The 27,865-nt window shown below is 39.1% G+C and overlaps 1 protein-coding gene across 8 annotated transcripts in view; it reads right to left on the bottom strand.

Moving 5' to 3' along the window:
• The window catches only part of LOC124187757 (rap guanine nucleotide exchange factor 2-like), a 103,266-nt gene that overhangs the window by 74,004 nt on the left and 1,397 nt on the right, over positions 1 to 27,865 (bottom strand). For all 8 annotated transcript variants that reach the window (XM_046579854.1, XM_046579859.1, XM_046579850.1 and 5 more), the window contains exons 2-4: positions 5,633 to 6,477; positions 3,703 to 3,830; positions 2,742 to 2,825 (exon numbers count right to left, since the gene is read on the bottom strand). In XM_046579854.1, the coding sequence (XP_046435810.1) occupies positions 2,742 to 2,825; positions 3,703 to 3,830; positions 5,633 to 5,701 (281 nt within the window). In that variant the 5' untranslated portion in view covers positions 5,702 to 6,477. The remainder of the gene's footprint in view (positions 1 to 2,741; positions 2,826 to 3,702; positions 3,831 to 5,632; positions 6,478 to 27,865) is intronic.

Genomic DNA, 27,865 nt, shown 5'->3' with positions numbered 1-27,865 from the left:
AAATGTGTAAAGGTAATACATCGCGTGGAAATTTTCTATCGAGAAAATTTTCAGTTATACCTGATACACATACGTGTACGATAAAAAAAAGTACACGACATAAAAGTCGTTAACTATAGTCTTATTTTTTCAGCATAATCGGCAGAATATATCTGTCCTTGGTGAGAGGTAAAAAGAGGAAGAATAAGAAACAACAAATGAAAACTTACAGTTTTGCATCTGTAATCCGGATAAAATCCATTGCCATATGTTTTTGTAATTACGGTAAAAATATTAAAATATTAGACTGTAATTTCCTATAGTACTTTACGTACCTGTGATAAAGTTAAATTTTTCTAAATATATTTTTGCTCTCTGCGCATTAGAGTGTATGAGGTAAGACTTTTTTTTTCAAATTAGTCATGAATGAATGACAAAGGAACGATTCGAGGTACTGAAATTTTTTCAATTTTTCCTACCACAAAATTCCGTACACTTTGTGTTTGTCACAGTTTGCAGAAAATGGCGTGACACTGTGCAGTCTCGAATTGAAACAAGCTTTCGAAAAGTGTTTAAAATGCGATAAAAAGCTGTTGCAGATTATGAGAACGAGGAATATAGATAAAAAAAAAAGAAAATTGATCACAACTAAAACGAAAAAATCTGCGTTTATATCGACCCACCCTCTTTTTTCCCCCTCGTCAGAATTGAGCTCGTGTATATATATATATATACACACACACACACACACACACGTGTAGTTAGACAACGACTGCAGGGGAGCGAGGATCGTTCGTTCAATTTCCGCCTGGATTAACCTCGGTCAAAATATAATCGTTATTGGCGAGTGTGGTTACAAATGCCTATAATGTAGTGCATACATGTATGTACGTACCTGCCTACATACACTGCAGGGGTTATAACTGCAGTGATACGACCCTGGGGGAGGCGAACGAAGGAAGGATGGAAAGAAGGAAGGAGAAGGGAGGAAATCGCCGCGCACCCTCCCAACAACTGCGTGCGGGGAATATTGTGCACGAATGTGGGTATGCATGTTTATACACATGTACGTACACCAGGTGTATCAACGCGTCGGGTTGTAGAAACTAACGATGAAAGTAATCGATGCATCGATTAATCGAGTCGAAAAAAATAATCGAACAAGAAAAATTAATCGTTTAATCGATTACTTCGTATTTCTTTGAAACGTTCCATTTGAAAGGAAAATTTCGTAGATATCAGTACGTAGTCTTGATGGCGGAGACGTTTTTTGATAATTTATACTTTCGTTCGAAATATTTTTCGATATCAGGTGAAAATCTTCATTTATCTTTCACCCGTTATATCAACTAGGTACTCGGTAAGTAAGACTGTGATATAACAATCGATACTTTGATCACATAAATTGATATCGTATCGCGTCGTTAATGGGAGTAAAAAAGAAAGACCGATTATTTTCGGTCGTTATTAGTCGAAACCTTGAAACGCGTGTAACGTACGTAAAGCGTTTTTCAGTCGTATCATCATCCAGGGTGGCAACGAGGCAAGCAGGCTGCAGGAAAAGGGATGCTGCCCCGATTCGCGGACGAGTGAGGCTGCGATGGACCCTGATCGCGCGTCCTTTGCAAATCGGTCAAGCGTTATGTTCCAGGGGGCGAGAGAAGAGGAGAGGATGGTAATGTTAACTCAACACTCGAGCACACGCGTAAACACAAGGCGTACGAGGTATTTTGCAAATATCGATTATATCAATATACCTGCGTACGTGTGCAAAGACCGTCGAGAAGAGATTATTTATATTCAGCGTTAAAAATTCAACAGCTCGTGTATAGTTCGAATGTTTTCTGTTTTACCTTCTTTTTTTTAGATTTGGCAAAAAAAAAATGTCAAACGTTATAATTTCGTATCGTCGCTCTACAGGGTTAAACACTCGATTAATCGTCAAATGAAAAATGTGTGAAAACAAGAATCATTAGATACACGCAAACGTTAATAAACTTTGTCAAACTCGTCACACTTTTTATTTTTTCAATTTTTCTGGTAACCTAGTACATTCTGCAAGGGAAAAATTCAATTCGATGGATCCGTCGGCGATTTTTATCTGTCTGGTTTCTTTTTTTTAAATTCAATATCGGCAGATCGGGAAGAAAACTTGCTGCTGATAAAAACGTTGACTGATGTACAACGTAACGGTTTGGCTATTATAAATCAGGATAAATTAGGATCCCAAAACTCAATCGCCGCGTAATATACATGGTTTGCAGAAAAGCTTCGCTACTGCAAGAGTGAAAATCTCGTCGATACTATAATTTCGCGTTAACATTCAACATATGTCTGTATAACAAACCTTGCCGCGGTTCATGAAAGTTTATTTTTCACCACGTCACGTCATGTCACATATAATCATTCAACCTTCGTCTAGGACCTCGTAATACATAGAACTTGAATCGTGTAACACGATAGACACGCTGGTATATCATTTTTACACGCAAGCGCACGAGCGTTGAAAGGATATTACAATATGAAAAGGTTCTGACTTTTATATCGAAGTTTGCTGCACGCTGCAGGATCCGATTTCATTCCGGACTCGTATTATTTGACGTACGTAACTGGTTTCCATTCGGTTTATATACTACTTCCATTTGTCGTTCTCGTTTTGTACGGGGGTAAACGAGTCGGTCGTGATTCGTGAAACCGTGCTTTTGTCGAGGAAAAAAAAAAAAAAAAAATGAGGATAAAAAAACAATCATCGATCGACTCACCTGGAACGGGGCAGAAACATGGATCCATCAATGAAGACGGAACCGGACAGCAGGATGTACCAGCTGGTCGCGAGTTCGCCGGTGCTGAAATAAACGATATTCATTCGCATATCGCAGATGATAGTGTAACGATGTTCCGAGGATGAATGAATCGTTTAACATGATCGTGAATTAACGATTCATCTTTCTATTTTCAATTTCTTCTCCTTACCGTTTCCGTTTTCTCCGATTACAAAAAAGATACGAACCGTATTATAATATTATAAAATGGGATCACTGTTTGACGGAGAAAGCGAGAGAAGCCCTGGCATAAAGCGCGGATTGTTAATTGTATAACAGTTTGCGGAATAGGATGACATGCCTGTATGTTACGTCGGTATATTCGCAAATAGTAAATAATTTATCGCAATGTTTGAGAAACCGCGACAAGTATAAGAAAATTAAGTAGAATAAAAAATTGAGAAAGAACGATAACGATGCAAAGATGAAACCTTTTCGAAAATCTGTAAGATGCGTTAAACAAACTTACAGTGGCGGAATCTGTCTTGCAACTTTCAAACTTCGCGCCAAACAGGCCCAACGAAGCGAGGATTATCACGCGTCGGTAAAACAGTTTCAATTCTAAAAAATCTCGCTTGTGAGCCGATAATTCAGATTCCTTACTTGACATTGGCTGGGTTCTACACGGAGAATTTGTAGATGGAGGCAGTCAGATTGCCGCGATCATTTACGACCACGTGTTTCCCGTCGACGTTTCTTTGTTTTTCTCTCCCGCCACTGCGTTTCGCGCAATTATTTTTTTTATGCTCGCCAAGGCGGGAATTTTTCAAAACGTACATCTTCGAACCGTTATCAACAGGTTTGTACAATTCTAGACGACGAGTGGTTTTCGCACACGAATGAAATGAATCGGCGGTAGATTAGGCATATTTATTACACATGGTTAAAATGTTATACTCACTAGTATAGCACATGATTCGCATGGTGTCGCTCGTAGCGAACAATTTTGCACAATCCACGAAGTATGGAATCCCTGCAGGGTCGAAGTGCCTCGAGACCCAATAATCCGTAATAAATAATCTGCAGATCCTGAAACACGACGAAAAGTAAAAATGATAGTACAGAAACAGTTTTATTAATGGTTCTAATCTCGTGGTTTGAATAAATTCAGCAAAATTCAATCTAGAAACTTCTCTAGGAAATTAATTCAACATGCGCACTGAAGACAAATAAATATATAATAATTCAGAGCTTGATCTAAATCGATGACGTTTTCATGCTGAAAATGAAATAACCTAGGTAACTCGAGCTTATACTTATATTGTACATATTATGTGTATACGTATAACTGGATGTCGCGACGTCGTTCAGTCTGAAAATGAAAGAACCTGCGGGATCGCAGAGTTACAAGGTTGAATTTTTTTTTGGAAATAAAGTCAACCGAGAGAAAAGAAGAAAACTGCAAGTACGTCGTAAATTCGCAATCTTCTCGATGGAATGAAAAGAAGTGTACGTATTGTACATGTACGATGTGTATGATATATATGTGCACGTATTATGTATATCTATAGATATGTATCCTAATCTGGTGGCGATATGTTTTCGTTCTGGTATAATAAAAGTGGGACACGATGCTGGATGAGCAGCTTGCACGAGTACGCGTTTCACGTCTTTCCCACCAATGATTCAAGATTGTTTTTCGCCCCATAAGTATATAAGTATATATATATATATATACATATATGTGTTCGAGTCCACCACCGTATTAAGAAGAGTGTTTGTCCAATTCTATCTACTCTTCGATATCTTTCTGCATACTTTGAAAACTTTCTGTCTAAAAAGTTGGTCAATTTAGAAAAAATTTCAAACCGTAATAATGATATTCTTAAAAACATTTTTTTTAATCGATATCGATATTTTTTACAACCTCTAATTGATAGGACAAGTATTGTAAACAGTTGATAAGATAAGTAAGTAGTGTCCTTTTCGTTTCGTAGAGGAAAAATAAATTAAAAAAAATAAAATAAAAATATAATGCCGATAGAATTGTACGTCGAACTAGATACAGTTGCGTAGAAGTAATTTATACACAGATCTCGATCTATGATCTAAGCGGAGCGTGGATTTGAACGCGATTGAGAACAGAGAAGAGAAAAAAGAAAACTGAAAACACGGTGCAACTGCTAAGCTCGCTTGCGGAAGACGAGGTTATCGTTGAAATTTCCTCGGGCCACTGAAGTCACGAACCGGGGTCTAGTTCCACATAGATAAGGAATATATCAATAAAAGAGCTGCTGCTGAACGTATTGGAGGAAATTCCCTAGGCAGAAATATTTTCGATGGTTAGAAATAAAACGAGGTTGAAGTTAGTGACGTCATCGTAACGAAACATTGGGGAAAAATTCACTGTTATCTTAATATTACAGTGACTTTTAAAGGAACCAAGATTTCGAAATATGAGAGTTTGTTTTGTTTCGTTACGATTTAACCGAATTTCAGACAATTTCGAAATGCCGAAATAACGGTTTCTTCACCACCCATCAGGCAGTAAACGCTAGCACAAACTTCAAAACACACCGACCTATGCATTTTTTCTTAATACGCGCCACTGTATCGATAATCGTTGTCTGAAATGTTTTTATAATAGTTGAAACAATTTTTTTCCGATTGTAAAACGGGTACGACGTTAGGGTCGACGCTCATTTTCGTCTAGTCCGATAAAACTCACGACGGCATGCGACTTGGATTTTTTGTTCATTCGTAATGTAAGATTGGTGGTTGGCAGTGGTTGGAGGTGAACGAGGAGGACGGAGGTGGTTGGCAGTGCTTTTCTCACAGCTTTCGTGATCGTGAAACTTATATTGGGGAAAAATTAATTTCTTCCTACTAACCTGAAGAGTCCGTCTGTCTGGATCGCGGCAAAGAGCCCGAACAAAGTGGGTGTCCAGGTACTCAGTCATAATAGGCACCTGGGGCGGCTGTCCGATTTCAGCATCACATTCGTTCGATCCTCACAATTGGTCGAACGATATTTTCCTTAAACCGCAGTACAAGAATCACGCCAACTAATAACAATCGATTAGAATCCCTCGATCGGATCCGCGTTGCTGTTGTTTTTTTTTTTTTTTTGTTTTTTTAATAATTTTATTTGATTTGACGCGATGGAAACCGTCCAGCAGGTATATAAAAAGTTCGTCAGTATAGTATTAGGATTAAAAACGCGCACTCTGACATTATCACTCCGAAAGTTTGTAGCGAACGTTACGCGGCACGCAAGTAGATGAAGCGGAAACGCTGCAGAAACTCGCCATCTCGATTACGATCGAAAACCGAACGATTTGCAATTATATTTTCCGATCCGCGTGCACTTTGAAATACGGAAAAATATGACGTAGAATATGTCAAGAAGATAAATGAACGAACGAACGAATGAATAAATAAATATATAAATCTAGTATAAACAGTTGTATCAGACAATTTTGGACACGCGTATAAATTTAATTCGAGAATCTGCCGATTCTTTGTTCGATTCTTCGCTCTGCAATCTCGACTCGGACGTTTCAATTTCACGTTCGATCGACGAATGGCCGATATATTATTTCCGTAATCGCGATACGTCGACCGACGAAACGAACCAAATTACGCGGACAGTCCGTGTCCTCTCGAATTCAGCTGAAACTTCGTAAGTCGAGTCGTTGCTGACTGACTAGCCACGTGACAGATGGAGTAGCCGCATCTGGAACACAAGGAAACAGAAGGTACGTGTCATATATTACGAGTGTGTAACGCGTGTCACGTCATACGCTTGTGCGTGTAATGAGGCAATGAAAAGTAGGTGAACGTGAAAAAGTAAGAAAGAAAGAAAGAAAGAAAGAAAGAAACGAGGAAACAAGCAAAGGGACGAAGAAACCACGACCTATTATTACAGGCATATGCCTGAGGTACGTTTGTATAGGTATACACGTACGTACACGCATCGTATGTGTAACAGAGAAAAGACGACAGCTGTTTCAGGTTACCCTCTTGATGCGTTATACGAGGCACGTGCCTGAGGTACTTTCTTAATGCGTTTCGCATATTACGTGTATCTGCGTAAGATAGTAAAACAATTTTTCATTAGAATACAACGAATTGGATGACATTTTTTCTTTTTATCATTCTAATCTTCTTCGTTTTTTTGATAATACAAATAATCCTCCTCATCTTCTTCTTTTTCTCTCGTTTATTGTTTCGCACAATTTCTGGTTGAATTTAAAAGATTTTAAAACGATCGCAAGGTTAGTTTATCAACCGAAATTTATACGAACTTTGAATATTTACGAAGTACTTTGAAAAATATACGAAGCTTCGAATCATTGCTCGAATCGGAGTAGCAAAATATTCGTTACACCTGTCCGCGAACTCAGCTTCTATATATAATAGAATACGGGGTCATAGAGAAAATGGATCGATTCTCTGGGAGTATCGATCAAACGCAAGTCGGGGGTTGGTTCAAGGCACGTATACCTACACAGGATAGAAAGCTATTCGCGGATAATATGAGTCAACGGATGGAAAGAGCGCGATATTCTCGACGTCGAAATATTCCAAGTGTATATTATACATGTATACATGTATACACATGCACACGCACAAACACACATATATATATATATGTATATACAAACGGACGTACGTCATCGAAGTCCGGGAACTTCGCAAAGCTTTTTTCCGTCGATGGGGAAAAGGACGTTTGCGAGCTTTTTTGTCACATCCAATATATACAGCATATAAATATAACCTTTGTAATATATAATGTATATAAAGGAACGAAAAAAAAACAACAAATTACGTAGCGCACAGAGTAATTATTGTAATTAATATAAAATATTCATTAATATATAAACTTTGGTCGCGATTCATTTTTATATATCTTCATATTTTATACGTATTGAACAATTTTTTTGGTTCTTTTGTTTTTTAAAGCGACAAAGACACGCAGGTTTTGTAAAATAACGCGGAATAGCGAACGAATACGAAATTATTTATCTGACGGATGACTGATGTGAGAAAATGTTCTTCTGAAAATTCGCTTAATTTTTTTGGGAAAACGAGCTTTTTGAAAATGTGCAATCAACACTATTCTTCGTCATAGTAATGGAAAAGGTTTTGCATAAATTCTCTTTTTCCTGCAGTGATAATTTTGACCAGTGGTCGGAAAAGGGTTTCATCCGACAGTTAGATCTTGAGGTCGCATCCGAGGAGGAGGACGTTCGGTTCGTCAGCCGACCTTGGGTAAGTGAGTGACGTCAGAGGCGATACCGTAGCCGCATACCTCAGGCAAGCTCGTCGATGTTCGGCTCTCTTGTGAATGCTGTACCTGCACCGAAGCACGCGGAGGATGCGAGATTGATAAAGAGACGAAGTTGACGTCGAGCCGACCGATGACGATGATGGGGCGGGGTTGAAATTCCGAATTTTAAAGGTTCGGGAGAAGCGGAATTACGAATTTTTTGGTCGCGAAACTTGAAGTGAAGAAATCAAACCGATTGACGAAGCAGCAAAGTTTCGAATGGTCCGAAACACGACGCTCAATGTTCCGAAAAGGAAAAACGCGAAAATGGTGAAATTCCGACGAGTCAAAGTTCCGAAAGTGCGAGAATGATAAGATTTTTAAATCTGAAACATCGAAGTTTTGAGTGATCCAAGATTTTCAGTTCTTGGTGAAATTTCGCTACTTTGACGTTTCTTTGTTTCTGATTTTTTTACATCCACTCGTTGTGCAAACTACGCTGTCTGATCGTGAGTATATTTTACTTTCGAAATTTTACTCCATCGAAACCTCATTTTTTAGAATTTTGCTCTATCGGATGTTTGCTTTTCGGAACTTTACTCTATCGTAACTTGAATTTTCGGAATCCTCTATTTCGGAACTTTGAGCCGTCGAGTTTTTCTTTGTTGTTTTGTAAAAGTTTAATTTCCTTGCTTCAAGTTTCGCGATAAAAAAATTGCGGAATTTGGCACTCTTGGAACTTTTCAATTTCGAAACTTCAACTCTGCCCCGATGATGACGACGATGATGCTGATAAGGAAATCCGCGACAAGTTCCACCACTTGTTATTACAATCGCCCGAACCGCGATCATGAATTGCAAAATCGCGTTTACCACACGACCTAACTGAATTCTACGAATTTGATTATTTATATGAAATTTATTTAATGATAAATCTGCGTTACTTCGTAATTCTACCGTCGTTGACAAAAAGGGGCCGCAGGTTCAGCGAGATAAAACACCGCAGGCTGAAGCGAGCTGCAGGGTGTATAGCTAAGGAAAAGGTAAGGAAGGTAAGGAAGGTAAGGTATACGCGCATATATCATTATATCCACAAGATGGGTTACTCGAGGTGAAACTGGTTTACGGTCAGTCAACGCGAGACGCAACTCGGTGAGTTTAATTCTCCCTGCATTCGCCTCCCTCTCCTCCTCCTTATCCCCCGTAGTCGTCGATACCTGCTACTATCGAATGACGCTGTCCTCGATTGATCGGAAAAATCTCTTTATGCGCTAGTAACTCACCGACTCTATTCACTCGTGCCTGTATCGCGTGTATAATATGCCTGTGACATGCCTAAGCAACTATCCATCTACCCGCAGGTACAAAGAGCGCGAGTCACGGAAGCTGGGACGAGATCCGTCGGCTGTCTCCTCTCGATCTCTCTCTCTCTCTCTCTGAATAAACGCTTTTCTCTCTCTCTCTCTCTCTCTCAGGTTGGAGGTAGAGAGGAGAGACAAGAGAGAGATAAGAAGCAAGTAGGAGAGCGTCAAAGTTACCGCGGGCTAATAATGCTGCACACATGTGTGCATAAACATATTATAATATGTGTAGGTATTGATATTGAAAACACAGGGCTTTTTTGTATCGCGCGTGTTTTTTTCCTTTTTCTTTTTTTTATTGTTATACGAGTATACGTATACACTCGCATTTGACGATTTTTATTACACGCGCTTCATTCGATTCAATTACAAGTTTTTTGCTAGCGATAAGAAAAACTTTACGCAGTGGGTGTGAGTTTGCCTTGCTTGTAATTATAATAGGCACGTGTAATATTATTATGTATACTAACTATATGAATATTGTAACAGACGTCGACTTGTGTAGTGGACGAAAATGGATCGAATCGTTTTCAGTCAATAAAATATCTTCAATGACTGTGGAAAGGTGGAAGGATAAAACGGTCTTGTGAACATATTTTGGATGACAAGTATTGGGGGAAAAAAGAGACGATCGTTCTTACGCTATAATTTATAAAAAATAAAAGCTTTTCGAATACGTATATACATATATACTCTACAATTGAAATATATTAAAAATTTTTCACAAATAACCGAAGGAACATAAAGAAATATAATAAACAATACGTTTTATATCGTGCTTTTTGTAAACAAAAATAGAATGCGATTAGAAATTTTTCATGGTTAATGCGGTGACAAAACTGCGCAGTTTAAACAAATCCGATGAAATGTGTTTTTTGTAATGAGCACGCTGAACGTGTATTTTAAATAAGTTGTACACTTGGTGAATTTAATAAATTCATTCTCGTCGATATTATTCTACTGTATTGTATTTTATCAATGAATTGTGCAGATACCGCATCGTTAGTTGTTAAAATTGCGCCGAAAATATGATAATACAATAGTATTCTAATCACGCCCATGCGCGATTTCTTACCGCATGCATAATGCGTCACAAAGTTTCAATCCTAACGTTTTTAATCTCTCTCTTTGTCTCTATCTTTTCTTTTTGTTTTTTGTTCCGTCCTCGCTGCTTTTATTGTTTTCTACGTCGTTGGCACTCTTTTCCCATCTCTGTAACAATATCGTCCAACATCGCTATTCGATGAACAATAAATATCTGTCTATCTCTATTGATCCGATTCAATTTATTTATTAATATTTCTGTACTCGATCTTCGCTTAAGTTAACTTATACCTGTGTAAATTTCTCGTCTTGTCTCGTGAGTTACGTTTTTTGTAAATCATACAAGGATATCCTTATCCAGCATTGCTGCATGGATAAATAAACTTATCCGTTTCTTTCTTTATTTTCAACTTTTATCATTAATTATACAGACATGGTTCCAACCAACACCATAAATGATTGAAAATTGCGTTCAAGTTGCTCACGTACACTTTTTACCCTACAGTTCGACTTGGAATAATAAATCATCATTCGTTCGTTCTCTCTTTCTCTCTTCCTTGTTTTTCTCTCGCACTTTCGAATCGACCGATGCAGCGAGATACGCCGGGATGCGATGCTATCTGTGACGTGATGCGACGTAATACCGGATCACAGGTACACGCGCATGCCGCACGCCTTTTATTCACCATCATACCTGCGTACTAATCGCTTCTTCATTCATTCGTAACTGATTCCCTCCTCCTTCATTCAGCCATTCAAAAGTCAGTCCAAACCCGAATCCCCGCAGGGTATACGAAATGAATTCCGTTTTGCAAACGAGAACGTTATACAAATATTATAGTATACCGTCTATGCGGTAATTATAAGCCAAAAGACGGCAGAAAATGAGGGTATAATTAGACTTGGAATCAAACTGACAAAAATAAAAAATAAGAAAGAAAGAAAAAAAAATGAGGAATTGGGAAGCTTGTAGTAAAAAATATTACGATAGAAATAAACTCAATTACGTCATCGTTTTTCTTCGGTTTCAACTATCGCGTAAAACGTTATAATCCGTTAATCGAATATTACAATAAATAATAACAAATATTAAGGTTTATCGTGAAAACTTCTTGCAATAATATTAAATTTTACTCATACTAATAGCATAAAAGATCAAAAAATTGGCAATAAAATCGATGTAATCGATCCAGAAATATGAAATAATTTTTTTTGTATATTTTCAAACAGTAATTAATTAAAATCTGTACTAACTGTTTTCGTATATTGATTATTAAACTTTGCGACAATAATAAAACGACTAGCGAGCAATGAATGCAATGATAGATATGAAAAAACGGCTGCATACATCATGCTTACAACACACGCGTCGATAGTCTAGCCGGATGATCCAGAGGCGGCGGCGTCGCGAACACCCGTGAGTATTAATTTAACCCTTTGTTTCCGGTCGTATAATCCCTCCCTCCTTATCCCCTTCTTTCCGCTGCACATGATCCGCATCCGAGTCGAGGCGAGAAGAGAGAGAGAAAGAATGAGAAAGAGGGAGGGAGAGGGAGAGAGAAAGGGCTCGATTTTTGGTCCAAGGCACGACGTCGCCACCCGTCGAGTTTGGAAGAAAGAAAAAGGAGGGAGGAGGGAGGAAAGACGACGAGTGCCGTGGGCGAGAGGATCTCGTCCCTCGAGTTCCAGAGAGGCGGAGGGTGACCTCCTTACAGCGAGCCACTAACGACTTCGCCGAGGGGTGAGAAGAGGGCCTTATTTTCCACCCCCGCGGAGGCCGAGGAAACTCGGATGTTGGTAGGTGAGGAGAGCGACTTCCTCCTCTCCCAGGGCGTAACGAAGGCTTGCTCGGCACTTTTACTTCCGACTTTTATGCTTCCTGTAAAGCTTTGAAGAAGCATTCGACGTATGATTATAGATAGCGAGGAAAGAAGAAACGTGACGAAAACGAAGCTTGCGAAAAATCATTTCGGAGATATTCGGAAGCGTGGATTGCAAGATTTCAATAATTTTTAATTATTTCAATTTTCAAGATGATCGGTGATTTCCAACGATCTTAAGCGATTTCAAACAATTTCAGATTCAAGTCTAAGCGATTTGAGCTTGGATTTCAAACAATTTCGTTAAGCGTGCGAAGCTGTGAACCTCGTCTAGTTTCATTAATGTAACTGACGAGGTTACCGTGGTATAAAAAGTGAATATTTTTTAACCCTGAATTTTACGAATTCTAAAAACGTTTATGAAATTTTGCAGCATGTATTTCTATAGACCATAATTTGGTATTAATCTGACACTACCCTCAGTTAATTGAACAACACAATTGTTATTAAATCTTGGAAATGACCACAAAATCGTTCTACAGTAGTATAAATCACTGATTAATTTTTTTCAATTATTTAAAGGCGCGAATCTGTTACGGTCAACGGATTCCGAGCCGAATAATTTTTGTAGCGAAATTAAAATTCAAACCTCAAAGAAATTTCCAGTCGAATCACAATGCTCGTTGTAATATACAAATATGATGTTTATATTTCTTCAGAATGCTGTATAACTAAACTCTAGGACGACGGAGGCGAATAATTCGTACGGAAAAAAATTTACGCTTCATTGTTACGGATGAGAATGTCTCTGCAAAATTCTTCGCTACACTTGTACAGTGACAGAGAATCCGCTCTGAAGTTGCTCCTAAAATCGACCATACACAAAAGTTAGTTACGACCGCGTCAGATAAAGCCGACGTATAAACGTCTCCTATAAACAAAGAAACACGAAGTTGGGAAACGTGACTTTTATCGTCGAATTGCCGAAACGCCAGCAGCAACAGCAGCAGCGGCATGCAGCCGTTTGGACAAAAAACTTGCGCAATTTCTTACGCTATCTTCCGGTTGGCGTACGGAACCCCGGGGAGATGGAACCCAGGCCTACACCGCAAAGGCTGTGACGAAATTTCACGCTACGGCATGAATCGAGATCAGTCGTAGATGATCCCGAGCGTCTTGGTGGTCCAATCAAAACAAACCAACCTCGTTTAGTCAGTCAGTCAGTCGTCAAGGAACGAATCCTCGTCTCTGGTTGTTTTTTTTTCTTCTTCAAAAGACAGAAGTCGATTAACACCGATTTTACCGCGTAAAAATCCCAGAGTGCGGAATAATCGTACAGATGATGAACAAGAAAAAAAGAAACAAATTCAAAAACGAATGTCTAACGATGTAATTAATCACCGCTGTAATCTGGTGTAAACGGGTTACTGTAATCTCATGTATTTTTTGTAATTTTTTTTATTCCTTGTTATGTTTTTGCAATCTCCATACCTATAATCTTAGGTAACCTTTGTAATCTCTGTAATATTTCTGTAATACCTGTAACCAGTTTTAACCCTTGCAATTTTTGTGATTTTTTGTAATCCTTGCAATCACTCTGATTGTTTGTAATCTTTTGTAACCTTGCTGTTATCTTTCAAATCATCTTGCAATTCCATTAGACTTTTGCAATGTCAGCAATTCTTTGCAATCTTTACCATTTCTGTAAACGTTTGTAATCTTTCGTAATATTTGTAATCTTGCTCCGTACTTTGTAATGTTTCTGTAACACCTACAATCATTGTAATCAATTTGTGATCTTTGTAACGGTAATAAATGTACGCCATTTTTGCACGGTGGTTAATACAATTAAAATCCGGATGACATTGCAGTTGCACGTTGTAATTATTATTATACTTCGCCGAGAAATTGTTCACACTATAAGTCGAACGTTTTTTCAAACTGCTCGCGATAAATGTCCAATACAAAAACGTGGATAAAGGTTCTGAATTTATTGACCGTCAGAAATTGATAAGAAAAATTATCGTTTCTCTGGCAAAGATGTTTCGTATTATAGTGCCAAAAAATTATCCTCTTCGAGAAGCAACTTCATATAAAAAAAAAAGACGTTAAATAAAAATACCCGCCATACAAGTTCGTTAAAAAAAATAAAAATGCCTGTAATATCTACGTACGTAGTCTTCATTAATTAAACAGAATAATATCGTCTCACTCGGCAAGAAAGAATGTTTAACTTTCAATTTTACAGTGACTTGGAAGTAGTCAACTTTTCAAACTACGAGTACAACGCTTTGCTCTATATCATAATTTACCAGTTTTTCAACATTCCTAACATTACTAAATAACGATTTCACCGACACGTGAATCATTCCAATAACGTTACCAACCTTAGGCCTCGTTACAAGCATCGATAGATATTACTTCGTCAAGAAAAAACAAAAAACAAGAACCGAGTCGCAAAATGCGTGTATCGTTTTAGAAACTCGTAAAAAATCAACGACACAGATAGCGAATAATTGATAACAAAAAATAAAAAAAAAAAAATAAAAAATAAAATAAAATAATAATAAAACTGAAATAACCGCGAATAACGTCGCTATAAATATTGTTTTAACAGTGTGTGTTTGCTTCGGCGTTCTCGCATGGCTGGTCAATTGCGTCACCGTCTTCTCCGGTCAGTTTTCGAGTTCTATTCGTGGCCCGACGAATCGCCTTGCCATGGCATGGTCTCGTAAGTTCGCGTTTTGCTGCAGGCTCCCAAAGCCCGTATCATCGTATAGATACGCATAATAAATTCGCACACTCGATACGCCAAAGCAAGTACATGTTACACAGGATATAGGAACGAACGAAAGGATACGGTAAGTCACGCGGGATTCCTGTATACCCGTAATAATGAACAGTGCGATAATAAATCGCGAGCACATGTCGCCACGTGTGTTGCGCACAGTCATCGAATGTCGCGGGTCAATCACTTCCTCCTCCTCCTACACAGGTACGTGTTAACAAATATACGCACTCGGCAAACCTCGGCGTCACTTATTAACATATATTAACTCTGCAATATTATACACAAAAGTCGCAGTCAAATATTATACGTTGTACAGGTATAGGTATTCATCTTGTGTAATTTAACGCGGTGTAAAAATCATCTGGTTCTTCTCCGATCTCGGGACTCGGCATTCTCTCAGCTGGACGCCTAATTTCCGAGACTTTTACGTTACGCTGTAATATATTATGTAAATTCAACGGCCAACGCGTAGAATCGTCTCGTTCACCCCCCACGTGTGCGGCGGAAGCTGCATGTATGCGTGTGTATTAACATATCGTTTCTGTCTTTTTACATTACGCAGAGAGATTTGGGCATATGGTGAGAAGCACCGATTTATCGTTGATTCTTTTATTTCAATTTTTATTTTCATTTTTGTCGCTCAATTTTCGAACAATATCACACCGCGTAAATGAGAATAAAATCATTGTAGGCGAGGCGCGATTTTAGCGTACGACTTCGATGCTGTGATGTAGAATTAAAATTGATAAAATTAGAAGACACTGTAATTTCGATGTGTTTGCAAATTTGGTATAAAATAATATTTAATGGAGTAGAGTTTCGATAATACGCTCTAGAGTAATTATATATTACTGAAACGATACTAAAGACTTTCAAAGCAGTACCATTTATTCCCTCAATAAAAATATCAGAGTTACGAATTTCAATACCACAATTATATCGCTAATCAATCCGCGATAAAGATTACATCACGTAATTTCAAAAAAACAAAAAGACGCATTCGAATACAAGTTTAATTTTATCATCTCCGAGTCTCTTTCCGTCGTAAAATCAACCAACATTCCAGATGAATTTCCATCGCATCGCACACGTGGGCAAACAAGGGTAGATCAATTCCTCTGTTCCCGCGTATTCGTTAATTCGCTTTCACGCACGCTACAACAGAGAGTGAAAAATAAGTAAAGCAAAACTTGGAAACGCAGGCGTGCATGCAGGGGTGAAAAGTCGTCGTACCGCGGCTGTTATCACGTCCGTGCATTTCTCTCAGGAGGAGGGTAATCCCTACGTTCCAGGCTTCCAAAGAGGGGTCGCGGGTTCGTGCTCGGGACTCCGGCGATCCCCTGATAACGCGGCAGAGGCCAAGCCCAAAGGGCTGCATCGAATCGCGTCGCCTCTGCATCCCACCTTGGTACGATACGACACGGCTATCGGCACATAGGCGTACATAGAGACACAGGCGTGTATGTATCCGCGTACCTTACACCCCAACCCCCGAATCGATATGACGCGAGTCACGGAGCTTCGTGCTTTCCGAAAGTGCAACCGAAGGGTTTCGCTTATTTCGGGGGGATCTACGCGTTGCCGAGCTGCACCCTCTACGCGAATACAAAGACCTGCAATTTTATCCCGACGATTTCCTGGGTGGTCTTTCATAGGGTAGTTTTTCAACTTTACGCTCTCTAAAGAGAAACATATTCCCTGAAAATTTGGGCTCTATGTATCAACGCTGAGATAGTTCGCTTGATTTTGATCGAAGTATGGTGTGGAAACGACATGGATGAAAAAACTCTTTTATACTCTGTCAAATTTTATAATTCGTTGACGAACGTTGTAATATGTTTTATGACACAGTTGCTTGTTTCGTAGCTATAATTGACGGAATGATAATTTTGTACCAATTAAACTCGAATTTTATGCATCAGAGATTTTTTGTACGATGTGTAAAGATGTGTATTTTTTTCCATTATCGTCGGTATATTTGTCAACGACTTGGAAAATTTCAAAGAGAAAAAAAAACTTTTCCCACGTTATTTCCACACGAGATACTTCGATTACAAAGCGGACTATCTTATCGTTAGAGTTCATATAGATAGCTAAAATTTTTCGGGAATTTTTTTTTTTATACGTACACATCTTTATATATGTAGACTGTCAAATTACATCTGCATTGTAAATTGCGCAGTGAAATAAGAAGAAAAAAAAAACAATTCCACGACCGAAGAAACATCTCCACTAATCATTAACAAAAAATGCAAACTTGAACTTGCACGACGGTTTTACTAACAATTGTTTTTCTTTTTTGTTTTTTTCGGATTACATATTTTTCGTAAGATTTGTTTGTAACGGTAAACTTATCAACCTATAAAAATCGTTAAAAATAGCATAACCCAGAGTCGAAACTGTACAATATAAAGTAAAGAAAAAAATAAAGAAATAAATAAATTAAAAATTCATTTGCCGACACAAAATTACACCGTAATGTAAAAAAGTAGTGCGTGGAAAATTTTGCGTGGTAGGTACGTTATGCAATACGATAAGCCTGACGGTGGTCAAATCGGTGATCCGTACCTTATACGGTTATAACTGCGGTAAACTGTTCAAACTGTGTTACATCCTCATTACGTTCAGCGTCCCTCATCTCACGGTATTTAACCGCTTTTTATTATTTTATTAATTTGACTTTGCCAGTTACGTTGCGTACGACGCAAAATAGATCCTACCGTTCACCGCTGTTGTACCTAATATATTCCTACAATCATCCACATACCTATCGTAACTCGCGTCTACTTGTCGTTTCACGCATAAATTCCACATCCTGCGTGTGAGACCTTTTTACAATAATTTTCAGCCGCGAAACATACGATTCGAAATATGCGGTAATGGCTTTCTGTTCGAAGCAGTTTGCAAAAAACTTTTCTTTCCTACTCATCGTAAGTGAGCTTTATCAAAAATTCAAATTTTGTGCTCAATGAATTTCTTGTTATTTATTTATTTATTTTTTTTACCATTTCGGTCACAGAAGCCAATGTACTGAAAATTTCTTTTTTTATCATTTTGAAGTTAGTAACGTTATCCTAACGATTCACGCTGAGAAAAAATCGTTATTTTCGTCACTCCGGAATTGTTTGAAATTCATTGAACCGTAATAAAACGTGATTTTTTCGCTGATGTCAAGTTACGATAACGTTACTAACTTTAATCTCGACTTTATTTTTATATTTTTATGCAAAATCCTGAATGTAACTGATTGACAAAAACTGAATTACGTGGCTGAAAGGGCTGAATGTAATTTATTTGACACGTTTTCATCCGACAAATGTAACTCGTGTTACTGTTTCTCAGCGTGTGTTCTAAAGATATAAAAAAAAAAAAAAAATATCACAAGATTTCGAAAAACGATAATATAATAACATGGAGGGTAAACCGGAAGTTGGCATGGTTACAACTTAATCGCCGTATAAAATCGAGTAGTAATAATAAGCCAGCTGCATTCGTTGATATCTGTGTTTATGAAATATATATATATATATATATATATATATATATATTTGTAGTAATTTACGATGGGGTGAGACGATAATAAAAAATACAATGGGGTGAATAAAAGTAAGTACGTATCGATTTTCGGCACCCTTGTGCTGGTTCGATTTTCACGTGAAAAAAAAAGAAAATTAAATAAAGAAAACTACTCCCGTTTCTGCCACATGTGGTTATAAAATGCATGGACAAACATTCGCTTCACCGACACGTTTGCTCTACACTCTGCGTCATGCGTGCAACGCGTAAATGTTACACACACACATATATATATATACGCACGTAAATTTGCGTAAATATGTACACGCGTGTCTGCACGGACGCGTAACGAACCCCAAGTTTCACGGGGCAGTCGAGCTTATATTATAGGCGTGAGTCGCGCGATGAGCAACTCTATGAGAACTATCCCACGCACGAAAGCTATTTCGAATCTCGCATTACCCGCGCACCACCTTCCAGGTGCCATACCGTTCTAAACGTGTAAATGTACGCGCGTGTATAAAACTCAACACGTCAGGCGAACCGAACCGTCTGCTGCCGTTGGTTATCTACGCACTTCCTTCAGCCACGGCCCTAATTAACAGACCCAGGTATATGTGTACAACATGTCGTACCTTTATGGTGTTTGCTAGAAAACGTGCGGAGGTACTAAGGGTTTGAAAAAATTACGCGGGAAACGCCGTTACGAGCAGAGGACCCAAAAATGGCAAGGCGAAGACTGATTCTTCTTTTTTTGTATTTTATTTTTTTCATTTCGCTTCTCATCGTTCGTCCAACTGTTATTTCCCATTCTTTGTCTGTACGGTCGCTGTTTTCGAATGATCATTTATTCGCGAATATTGTCGAAAATAAGACGAGAAATATAGACGTGATTGTTAATTTTTACGCCTGTGGGTTCAGAAAAAGTAAGGTACGAAATTAAGCTTACAAACGCATACACGGATCATCGGTAGTTCGACTTTGTTCTCGGAGAAATTTTTATTTGCGTATAATAAAATCATTAAAAGATCGCCGAGTAATCAGTCCAAATAATTGCACTCACTTAAATTACAGACCATAATGACGATCGGTTATTGAAATTAAACAAAAGCACGATCACGTTTTGTAGAAATAAATATGACAGCGGAAATCGATCGTTAACGTATATATGATACCAATGTACGAAACGACGAGTTAGACGAGTCTGAAAATCCGTCGAAATGATTTCAGCGAAGCTCAATGATTCGCGCGTCCTTGATCTTCAAGGCCACGGTCGAAGGCCGATCATCGTCGAGTAAAAGTACACGAGTGTACACTTTTAGTTACACGTACGTAGGTGAATACGTGTACGGAGTGGATAGAAGGGGAAGTAAACGAGTGATTTTCTTTGGGTGGAGTGAAAAATTCCGAGGATCGCGTGTCTGTCGTCGCAAAGGGCGAGAGTGGGATATAATGATAAAGATAATAGTAACTCGAGGAGGTGGAGGAGGAGGAGGAGGAAGGATCCTCGAGATCAAGGATCTGCGGCTGTGAGATGGCGTATATTCCAGTTTCCCGTCGAAGTGATTCGACACAGGGATTCCTAAACTCCTTGGAAAGTTTGGACGGCGTAAAATGGAATCCGCCGATATTAGTTTCTTCTTCTACTTCGCTCTCGAAGCGCAAGTGCAACGCATCTCGTTTCAGAATTTCAAATGCTAAGGTTGTCGGTGTCTTTGTTGAATATTTGCAAGAATAAAAAAAAAAAAAAAATCAATTCCATTGTTAGCGAAAATTCGTGCATAAGAAACGATTCTTCTTTTCTTCATCGTCAAAGTTATCGTCGAAATTATCGACACTGAACAGTCATAAATTTCGAAATCGAACATCGAGCGTGGCATGCAGCGGATGACATTGTTACACGACATTGTGACAATGCTCGTCGATCCGGCGATGGTGGGTACGAGGAAGGAGGAAGGAGGAAGGAGGAAGGAGGAACGGGGCTGTACGTGGTCGCGCATACTTAGCGATCGCCACTTCCGGTCTGAAGCTCTTCAGGGCGGTACTTTCCTACGCCTCTGCATTCCCTCCCTCCCTCTCTCTCTGTCTCTCTCTCTCTCACACGTGGTGCGTTATGCCCGGAGAACGACCCCGGTTTTACAATATACGTGAACACGCGCGTGCAGGTGAGCGAGAAGAGGGAAGGTATATTTTACGTTACCTACCTATGCATAAATACACACACACACACACACATATATATATATAACACTTCAGCTCTAGACGGGGTGTCCAATTAATTAGAACACGAAACCCTCAAAGTTCACATTCGGTTCTTGTATGAAAATGCCTGTATATATATATATATATATGTATGTACTCCCGTATAATAATAATAATTGTTTTTTGGTTAGGATTCAAGACCCGCGAGTCTCTGTAATGTAACTTTAATTACAGGGAGGTAAAATTTCCCCGGCTTCGCGGCAGCGAAAATAAAAATAAAATAAAGTAATCACATATATGCGTATGTATACATACAACCCGCAGAAACTAATTATAATATTGTCTTACTGACGATAACACGAATAAAGTACTTTTCTCAAATCACCAAAAGCGATGAAAAATAAAAATTTGAAATCCGCTTTGCAAAACGTGCGATATTGAGAGAAAAATTTATAAGCGAAAAAGGTAAGTGGGCGAATTTTCCTCCGAAATCTTCTCCCTACCTCCGTTGCTTTAACTTGCTTGTACACGTCTTCGCAGATTTTCATTTCTCGGTAGCTCGACAAGGAAATCACGCTGTACATACATGCATGTAAGGAAAATTGGCAATTTCGAGAAAGACGAAGACGGCCGGTGCCGTTTTACCCGGGGTGGTGATTTTCTTGTACCTTCGGGGCATTTCGCGTCTCGTCTACGTACCAAGTTGTACGTACAAAAATCATTTCATACTCTGTAAGTTTTCCAGGTTACATTGGATATACGTATTACATATCACACGCACCTTATTCGCATGCGTTTTTTATTATGCAGATACGTCGTTTTATTATGCAAGTCGTTTCGTATACTTCACAACATAAATACGTCCACTCGTAAACGTGTGTCGGTAAAGGAAACGCGATTTCGATGCCTGGTGGTGAGGCGCGGTGGCGGGAATCAGGAAATTGGTGTGAAATTGCCTCAAAATTGGGACACCCTCCTCGGCGCAACGTAGCGTCCCTTACTTCGTGCCAGTATTTATACGGAATGTTTTTCGCGTGCGTAATAAAGACGCGTGCCGGAGCGCTGAGAGTGACGACCGAAAATGGATTCCGCAAATTTCGCGCAAACGGCAAACGGTCGTCGACAAGAGCTGCGGTAATTTGCTTTATTTTTCCGTTGCAAGATTCGTTAGTCAGGTTTCGTAAGCTTTTTGGAATCTCAAATTCCCTCAATTTTCCTCATCTTTTCTTTGCTTCCACCAAATTACCTGAGTTTTCCCGGTTTTCCAAATTTCCCCTCTGCGTTCGAACCCTGTTTATTATTTTTTTTCGACACAAAGTTCCAGATTTTTAATCCTTTCGATCCGAGTTGAATTTCAACGGTTATTATTATTATTATTATTCATTATTTATTATGGTTTTTTGTCTCGTTTCGTATCACCGCGTAAAATAAAATACACCGTACGCAACATTTTGCTAATACGGGTAACGATTTTAATTTCAAGATTCATTGCTTCTGTCCCCGATAGAAGTAACAGACGAATCTAAGCTGCGAAGGTGGCGAAGATCGAAGATTAAACGAGACTTGGAGGCGACGCGAAGGGAGTGGAGACCGTCCCTCGGGGCCCTGGACAAATAAAGGAGAAGGGAAGAGAAGGAGGGTGGGAGGGAGGGAGGGCTAGAATTTCCAGAGATATTATGATCGATAAAGACAAACCGATAACGAGTAGTATAATTAAAAGTCGAGAAAGTTTCAAGGCTGACGGTTCTTAGGGTGTGAAATATAACCGCAGGGACTGGAGACAACGGCGGTATAAAATTTATAAAAAAAAAATAAAAAATCGGCAAACGAGATACCTGGTATTATATATTATCAACAAGACCTCAATAATTCGTCTGTAGTATATAGGTACTTTTTTTTTCTTCCCCCTCCAGTATTGCATGTGTAATACAATATCACGTTAGGTTATATCTATAGGCATATGTTATGTGTACATGCAGAATGAAAACGGTGATAGGATAAATTGAAAATAGGGATAATAATAATCGAAGACGAGGCTGAAGCTAGCAGTCAGAATCAGCAGCCAAACGTTCTGATGTTTATTTGAACAAGGTAGTCGAGTCAGAAAATCAAAATTTTGTGAAATACCATCAACCCCCGATACTTTTATAGAATTTCGAGGCTAAAATTGAACTACATTTTTTCTGTATCCAAAGAGTTCAACACATTTGACTGCTGACTCTGGCTGTTCGCTTCAGCTTCATTAATCGTAAGAACAGGGAGAATCTGAGAACGTCGAGGGGTTCGTTCGACGTCTGACCGACCGGCGGAAGTCTGTCGGATGACCGGAAACGCCGATGTGTATGCCGCTGGTATCCGGACACGAATAAGTTCGTGCTGTACAAGACTGACGATGAGAACCGTGGCAGGCTTGATTTTATTTGAAAAAGTGTAGGCATAATCGATTACGTTATTATACAAATTGCACAAATTGCACAAATTACGATAATACACCGCCTTCTACTACGACCGAATTTTTTTTCAAATATTCATTGCACAACGACTTATAGGTATAACATGTGTATAAGGTAATGCAAAAAGTATAATAATATGGTTATATACGTTGTAATAAATAGTCACGATATCCTTGACAACTGGTTTAATATTATTGTGTTAGGCTCGTCAAAATCGAAACAAACCGATTGAACTTTCACTCGCGCTGTACGGACCATGGCAGCGTGTCTCTAACAATAAGGTAAAGAGCACCAGAGGATTGCTTCATTGTCAGGTATAAATGTTCGACGTGATATACTATACGTACATAGGAAGAACCGTGACAAGTTGACGGAGTGAAATTGTACCGGTCACGATATTTTGTCCGTAAAATAACACGTGTATCTAGTGAAAAAGGTGTTAATGTTGATCTCGAGAAAACAAGAAAACGGTGTTAAACGGGTTACGTTGTGCGTAAGCGATAACAGATCGGAGCGTGAGATTATACGTGTGTGTGTGTATATATATAAATATACGTCGTACGCTGCTGCATGCAAACATCGTCCAAGATATGAAATGCTCTGGGAATTTTTTTAATCTGTACGATAAATTGGACAGAAGATTCGACAAAAAAAGAACATTAAATTTCTCGTACAGAAGGAAAAAAAAAAGAAAAACTCGAGAGTCGACGAAATTGACGAAAAAACGAATGAATAAAAACGATTAAGTTGCTAAGCATAATTTGCAGAAGCAACGAACGAATCGCGAGAGAATATTATAATAAATAACACGTGTGACAAACGTGCGAGAGAGAGAGAGATGAAAGATAAAATTGCAACGCGTGCTCAGCGCACCGTTTTGTAAGTTACTGTTATATACCTTAGACGTTGGTGACTGCTTAAATATTTCCGCTAGGCAAATTATTTACGCTAGAAGCTTACGGAGACCGCGATCCATGGAACAAGAAGACGGCGACGCGAGTCTCGCGAGTAGGTCAAAAAGCACGACATTGCACCGCGAAAAGAAACAACAATTGACCATTGCGCAAATTTTTGCGACATAAAAACCGAACAATTGCTTTTAAAAAGATACAGGTATGCGTGTTGTACGTATGTATTGTACAAATAAAAATGTTCCGACGGTTGAACACGGCGTGAAAACAAAAGTAGCGAATATGTATGCACGTATGTATGTATGTATGCATATATATATATATATATATACAAACACGTATACATGTATACCTAACATACGTAACTGCCGATATGCGGAAAGGATATGGGAATGAAAAAAAGACGTTTACGAGTGGATAGTTGGTGAGTTTTTCACGGTTCTTGGAGCTCAAGGTGTTCTCCACCACCTCCTCTTCCTCGTCCTCGTCGTCCTCGTCTCCTTCCTTTTCTCTCACTCTCACCCTCTTCTCGTCTCTGGTTCACGCGGGTGAGCAGGAAATTACTCAAACGCAAACAAAAAAATCCTTATACACCAAGCTACTTCCGTTCATCCTTGTCGTTCCTTCACGGATCCTGCTTACGGGCTACACACGCGTTATACGCTTGCAATTTAGGTGGTGTTAAAAACCACCGCGCGAAAATACAAAGAAGTAAGACACCCGACGATTCGCGAGGCTCAAGTTGGTGTAACGTTACCGCAACAATGCATGTTTAGGAAAAATCGTTACTTCGATGCTTTGGGATCGTCTGCCGATGTTCAGTGGATCCTGATAAACAAATTATACTCGTATTTTGTCGGTCTAAAAGTGTTATTGTAGTTATGCATCGATTAACGGATGCCTATCACCATCATCGTCATAATTATTGGCGGATGAAGTTCGTCCCGAATAAGAAAATATGACAACGTCCGTGCTGTAATATATTCGAGGTTCTTACGTGGAGAGATTTCACCATTATACAAGATTATGGAAATTACTTAAGCACGATTTTTCTTCCAGAGTGGCTTCGGTATAAATATGCATAAACGAGATTATTGTTCAGCGAATATTGTGATTATATTACGAACACTAGCGGTAAATTTGCGTGTTTGGTAATTGATTTTTTATACATCCATGCATAAGTATAATTCCTCTGATTAATGAGCCGCGCGACATCGTTCATGTATATACATATATGTACGTATTATATGCACGATGGAAACGGAAGAGAGACGATTGACGGATGCCCAAAAATAATAGTAGCTTCTGTTGGACTTCGCGGGATGCATCGGCGAGTTACGCAATATCCAACCGCCGAAGAAACGTTATATTTATTTATACGTGTATATATATATATGTATGTATATAAATAATACGCCCGTAAGTTACCGACATACGTATAAAAGACGTACGATTTATACGAAACGTACGCGTAGACGTGTACGAGTGTTTCGGCATCCGTGTGCGCAGGTACTCAAGTTAATGTATTTGCATAGAAATGCGCTCCGGTCGTTAGAACTGTCCATTGTTTTCGATCAAGAGTTGCGTATAGCATCCTCACCCACATCCACATCCACATCCCTGTCTCGACGATTTCGTATTACGTGTATAACTGCGGAGGTTCGTTCTTTCGTTCATTCGTCGTTCTACTCGCTGGGTAAAAAGAAAAGTGTTGGTCTTTTACTACAGACGAGGAGGCCCGTCGTCGACGTTTATCCGCGGCGGCGAGACAGATACTCGTTTTGAAACACAGGGCCAACGCAAACGTCGTCGTGTGAAGTAAAGAAATTCCGTGCCTGTATTATACGTATCGGTACGAGAAAGTCAATCCCTTTTTCTTCCCTGTACGTACGGGATTCGTTTTAAAAATCATTGCGTAGAAACGGAGACATCGATTCGAGTAACTTGAAATATCTCTGGGATATCTCTTCGACTATATTATTTCAAGGCAGATTGGTTCAATTTATCAGAATGAAATTTTCAACAGGGAGAAAGAAGATCGGTTTTTGCAAAATACGACGAGTCTAAGATGGTTTGCTAAATTTCCCACATTCCTGAATGTGCGAATCGGCGATTTTTCCTAAAGATGGAACCTTACAGCCAACGTTACTAACTTCATCCTCGTACGCGTATTACGTCAATATCGAAAAGGTGCATCAGCAGCAGCAAGGATGAAGGATGCAGGTATAAACTGCAGCGACTTACGGTGTCCGGTTACTCGACTCTCACTAAATATATACCATATACTACACGATATACGATATATACGGTATAGAAGGTTGCAAGCTTCAGGTGCATCGCGAGCGTCTTTCTCCCTCCTGCAACACGTAGTATAGATCTCAAGATCTCCAGGTATAGATCACGTCTTCCGCGCGATATTCGTCAATGGATTCTCCATTCACGTGCGTACAACCATATATCCCATTAAATAGGCAAACCGCTTTTACTAGACTTTGTACAATAACGTACCACAAAATATTTATAAACAAGTACGCGGTACGTACGCACATAGAATGACATATTGGTAGAAAAAAAAATAAAAAAAATAAATAAATAAACAAACAAATTAAAATAAAAGATGCGAAAAAAAATCCCAAAAAAATAAAGGAACAGAAGGTTGTTGTAAGCGACTGGTTTCGTTGAAAAAAGAAAACACGAGGCTAGGAACGTGAACGCCGCGGGCGGATTCTGTACAACGCGTGTATGTAGTACGAATGAGTCCGTGGGTGATACATTAGGAATACACACAGTCGCACACACATGAAAAATGCAGGCGTGTGTGTCCCACGGAGGCTATTCAGGGGCCTTGTTGGTGTTCTTTTCTCTCCTTATCTCTCTCTCTCTCTCTCTTCACCCGACTCGACTCGACGCCCGCGGTTTTAGGGAGGCTACACGCACGATTCTAGATAGGACATACATATAAGCTGCAACCTCACGTGTGCGGAGTCATGCAGAAGACTGCGTGTCCGTACGTCGTACTACATACGTCGGCAGTCAGACAGCGCCGACAGACCCCCGGTTTTTCGATTCTTTATTTTATTTCATTGTTTTGGTTACTTTTTTCCTTTAATACTCTCCCTCTCGCCCTCGCCTCGGGGTATCGTCGACGTCGACGTCTACGAATTGTGCGTTCACATTTACACGCTCTTTCTTCCCTGTATGCGTGTCGTTATACGTATGCATACGTGCAGCCTTTATACCTGATGACTGCGGAGCGATACCCTCCTACTCTTCACCTGTCGCGCACCTGTGTGTTCGTTGCAAGATGGCTTTTTAACGTCTTTTAGTTCGTTTTTCCGATAGTAAGAATTTTTTCGATCGCGAATCGGTGGAATATATTTTTCGAGTTTGATTGGGAAAGAACGGGATGTTGGTGATAATCGATCATGAAATCCTTATGCGTAATATAGTTGGTTGATAGAAATCTATGGGTATAATAAACTCGGACACGTTGCTTCAATAATCTACATACATATAATACCAAATTCTTGTTCTTCGCTTAAAATCCCGCAATTTTCTAATCTGCGTGTGATTGTATACCTATAGATGATAATAAATTATGACACTGAAGTTAGTAGCGTTAACTTAACGAAATATTGTGAAAGAAAAAAATCGTTACTTTCGTTGCAACATCCATATTCTTGTTCAGGTTCTTCTTTATACGGTTTAGGTATTAAATTTCAAGCAATACTATAACGAGGGACTAGAAATAATT

This window comes from Neodiprion fabricii, chromosome 1 (assembly GCF_021155785.1).
Source record: "Neodiprion fabricii isolate iyNeoFabr1 chromosome 1, iyNeoFabr1.1, whole genome shotgun sequence".
Taxonomy (NCBI): domain Eukaryota; kingdom Metazoa; phylum Arthropoda; class Insecta; order Hymenoptera; family Diprionidae; genus Neodiprion; species Neodiprion fabricii.
Note: the sequence above shows the minus strand (reverse complement) of the source record. Positions and strands in the feature narration are given on the sequence as shown.